General features: G+C 44.0%; 1 protein-coding gene across 1 annotated transcript; it reads left to right on the forward strand.

Moving 5' to 3' along the window:
- Window positions 1-1,015: 1,015 nt before the first annotated feature.
- fam43b (family with sequence similarity 43 member B) lies at window positions 1,016-3,243 on the forward strand. The gene has a single exon (XM_056258046.1). It carries the CDS (start codon window positions 1,261-1,263, stop codon window positions 2,209-2,211), a length of 951 nt encoding a protein of 316 aa, XP_056114021.1. The 5' UTR covers window positions 1,016-1,260; the 3' UTR covers window positions 2,212-3,243.
- The last annotated feature ends 1,128 nt before the right edge of the window (window positions 3,244-4,371 follow it).

The raw sequence follows: 4,371 nt of genomic DNA on the forward strand, positions 1-4,371 counted from the left end.
GACTCGAGAACCTGGTCTGTCTTGATTTGTGATTGAATCATTCAGAGTTTTGTAATGTAGATCAATTCAGAAGACTCAAAAAAAGGAATTGGACATATATATATTTTTTTTATCAACTCTCATCAGCATGCCAAACGAGAACAACAGCACATCTTAAATTTTCATATGGCATCTAAGAACTGGTGCACAATGTTATATCGACTACTTTTATAATACTTTTAGGTTGCTTTTACATCCTTTTGAAACTCCAGAAAAAAAAACTCCTTTTTTTTTTTGTTCTCCATGGAAGAAAGTCATATAGGTTTGGGAATACATTAGGGTGAGTAAATAACTATTTTCATTTTTGGATGAACTAGTCATGTAAGAAAATGGTAAAAGCTATTATCAAAAGCCTTAATCATTAATAAAAGAAGAATTGTCCTGTTCTTGTCCAATAAACCTGGCATTGTATATTACGAATATTGTCGGCTCCTGGGTGAATTTCTTTTGTTCCCCTTTTGTTTTTTTGTTGTTGCTTTGTAAAAAATGTCTTATAAATGCAAAAATGTAAAAGTATATATAAAATCAACTTGAATAGTATGAAAAATTTGAAGTCTAGAGCAGAATAGTGACGCATAGCTTTTATTCTCCTGCTGGAATTGCAGTGAAATTATAGTTGAAAAGAAAGTGATTCATCCTTTCAGGCAAAATTGTGAACATGTTCAAATGTCAAGAAGCACATGTTTCTCTCAGTCGTTTCAGGTTCTGCAGCCTACGCAATTGCTGCACTGGACATTTAATAACCATGTTAACGTGTTATAGCACCTTCTTCTTTTGCAGTCATTACGTAAAGTAATTTCCTGTACTTTTCCGAGAAGACAAATGAATTAAATTAGGGTTGGGCGTCCTGGGGGGGGGGGGGGGGGGGGGGGGGTAGCACTCTGACATAAGGATGAACCCTCTTCTTCTGCCTCGGGGGTCAGTGGTCAGAGTCTGCACTGAAACCGTCAGGTGAGAAGACTGTGAGGGCTTTGAAGGAGTTAAACGAGGACCGTCGAGGCTTCAAGCCCAGCGCTGATCAGCACTCAGTGATGCAGGAGGAGGAGGAAGAGGAAGGAGGAGCGAACAGAGCAGCTGAGCCTTTCTGCTCTCAGTCTCTCGTCAGCGAGTGCCAGAGCAGTTTCCTTTGCTGTGCTTCCCTGAGAAACACACACACCAGAACGCTCTTCATTGCTGGTTGGGGGAGAGTGCTAAATCCGTTTCTCTCTCTCCGCCTGGATCATGCTGCCCTGGAAAAGGAGTAAGTTTGTGCTTGTGGAGAATGAGTCCAAAAGCAAGCCAAAAAGTCTTGGAGCCGGGCTCACCTACCATTCCCTGCTGTCGACTTTGCTCCACTCCTGTCCGGACCTCGTTCCTGACTGCCCGTTCCAGTGGCTGGGGAGCGTCTTCCACAGTAAACGGCAGAAAGTGGAGCTCAATAAAGAGGAACCCACCTACAAGGTGCGTTACCTGGGCAGCGCGGTCACCATCATGGCTAAAGGTGACGACTGCACGCAGGAGGCGGTGGCCAAGATTTGGACTCGCAGCAACTACGGCGAACAGAGCGCCAAGATGAAGCTCACTGTCGGGCCGCATGGCATCCGCTTGGGGGCGGATAGAGGTGGCAAAAGGAAGCCCGTCCACCTCTATTCCCTCAACCGCATCACATACTGCGCAGCTGACCCCTTTCGGCCCAAGATTTTCGCTTGGATTTACAGGCATCAGGTGAAGAATAAAGCAGTGGTGCTACGCTGCCATGCCGTCCTGTTGCCGAAGGCGGAAAAGGCCAGAGCGATAGCGCTCAGCCTGTACCAAAACTCAATGTCTGCATTCACGGAGTTCAAGCGGCTGAAGCGCCAATCTGACTTCCGCCATTGCCAGCAGCAGCTGTTGGGTGAAGACATTGTGCCTCTTATGCCTCTTCGGAGACTCCTAAATGGCCAATGCCACTACCAGCCACCTACAGAAAAGCCTGGGAGTGCCACACGGCTCTCCTCGATTACTGAGGAAGAGGAGGAGGAGGAGGAGGAGGAGGACCGACAGGGGGATGCGCAGTCCAACAACACCACGACAAACACCGGCACATCCAGTCCCCTTCCGGAGAAAGATCTGGGGAAGATCGTAAATAGACTGGACGAGGTTTCGATTACCAGCTGGGATGAAGCACAGATGACTATCAGCACTCTGGTGTGAGGGTCACATGGATACAGTTTAGCGTCTTCACCACTGAGCCTCTGTCCTGTCGCCTTTCCTGCCAACCCAGTCTTGTCTGGTACGTCCATCGATGCACCGTGAAACAGCCCTCCGAAACTTGGGGTAAGGACCGTTGGCACCCACGATGCTGCTTGCAGAGGAACTGATCCATGAGATGCATGGAGAGGGAGAGCCAGTACAAGCACAATACAAGGAGGACCACAGGTACACCAATCATTTGGAGTTGGTCGAGAGCTTACACCGAAAAGCCTTTATCTACCCCCGACATCGAGCAAAGCTTAAACTGCACCCGAAGACAATAAAGCATTCATCTCGTACTCACACCACCTTTTTTCTTTCTTTTTTTTGAGTACATGCCAAGTGCTTTAGACTGACGGATTATTAGAAGGAACATTAAAATGTGACTTTTTGTACAGCCAGTCTGTCTTTTGATGTTTGTAACTGTCCCCCGGTGACCTCTCTCAACAGGCTCAGCTTCAATGGGATGCGGTTAAAGCTGGTTTATTGGCACTGGGAGCCGCACTAATGAATTAAACCATAACTTAGGAATCCAGTCGTTGACTTGACATGTTTACTGCTACCATTCGTCACAGCTCTGCTAATCAGTAATGAATAACAAGTGGAGGCATCACCTGTGATGTTTAAGATGGGCCTTTTAAAATGTGTTTTTAAACGGTATCAATTTTACACTGTGATTTGTCTGGGACCAATGGCAGCCATGCATCTTGTGTTTATACAAACGAGCAATTGTAATTTATGCTGAATTTGTGTTGGCGTAATGTGTTAGTCATAAAAACTCATTTTTATGCTGTTCACATGAAGGTCGCAGCTTCCATCTGTCAAAGCTATGTGTTTTGTAATTTCAGTGCATTGTATTAATCTTCTGGAAACTGGGGAAAACCGTAAAACATTTTTCTACTACTTCCATCTTTTTCTGCACAATGGGACACTGTCGGTGTGAAAAATTGCCAGATGTTGCATAATAAAATGTTTGCTTATATTAATCATGAATTCTTAGAGCCCCAGGTTTCCATTTATTTCATCTCGGGGTGATCGGATTGAGTTTGTTTGAAGGATTTGAAAATGCAAACTGCTGATGTTCAGGCTGTATTTCAAAAGATCATTTCTTGCTTAAATAAATATTGAATTCTTAGAAAAGGAAAAAAATGTCCATTGGCATCTTGTGAGTGGGCTGTGAAAGGAACTGATTTCATCTGTTGCTGAGGGGCATTTGGCTTTTCCCTCAAAGTGAGGCAATTAATCAGCCGATTGAATTGTTGAGAATGTGAGCATAAAACACCTGGGCAGGCAGCGCAGAGCTTTCAGCTTGACATGAAATCTGCCAGAAGAGGCTTCAACAGCCTCTCAGCGCATAGTTGATTAAATCGGACAAAAGGACAAGCACATAAATAAGCAAAACTCCATAAGATCTGCATCCAATTCACCATATCTGCTTTCTAAAGTGCAGTTGAAAACGGTTTCGTTAGTGGTGCTTGCTAGGGCAAATATTGCTATTGCTCCGGTTTAGGCAACAAGGGTTGTGTGATTGATTTATTCCTCAAATCGTGTCACTTAGGAGAGATGTACTCTTAGCTTTCTAAGTGATTATACCTGCAATTCTCAATGAAGTCCCATCGAGTTATATTGAAGGAGGAACCCAAGCCATATCTAGAGACTTGAGGCTGGATTCTTGACTGTAGCCAGTAAGAAACCACCTAGCAAACAACTAGAACACCTTCAAAACTGCATAGCAGCACAAAACCCATTGTGGCACTTTTTCTACATTAAGGGCCAGATTTACTAACGTCTTGCACCTGCAGAAACCCTCTTTTGGAGTAAAAAAAAACTACTGTCAGGATTTACTAAAGAAAATTAGCGCTGAAAAGGCATGGACAGGGTTATTTTTGCATCTGATCTTATTGCATATGCATTTGTAGGAGTTTCCCTTTCAGACGCAAAATTCATGGGAGTATTTAAATTAATCATACAAGGTGATTTACTAAGGTTTGCGCTAGTCAATTTACTGGCTCTTGGTAGATTGCGTTGTCATTATGATCTGGCTGCGTCTGTGTTCTTTAATTTGCATGTCGTCAGTAGATCACAGGCAGAGCTTTCCACTCCTTTTTTTAAGTAATCTGG

This window comes from Rhinichthys klamathensis, unplaced genomic scaffold (genome assembly GCF_029890125.1).
Source record: "Rhinichthys klamathensis goyatoka isolate OS25496 unplaced genomic scaffold, OSU_Roscu_1.1 h1tg000147l_1, whole genome shotgun sequence".
Classification (NCBI taxonomy): Eukaryota; Metazoa; Chordata; class Actinopteri; order Cypriniformes; family Leuciscidae; genus Rhinichthys; species Rhinichthys klamathensis.

What these genes read in the sequence shown, in the direction of transcription:
- fam43b (XM_056258046.1), top strand. Translation starts at nt 1,261, where the DNA reads ATGCTGCCCTGGAAAAGGAGTAAGTTTGTGCTTGTGGAGAATGAGTCC.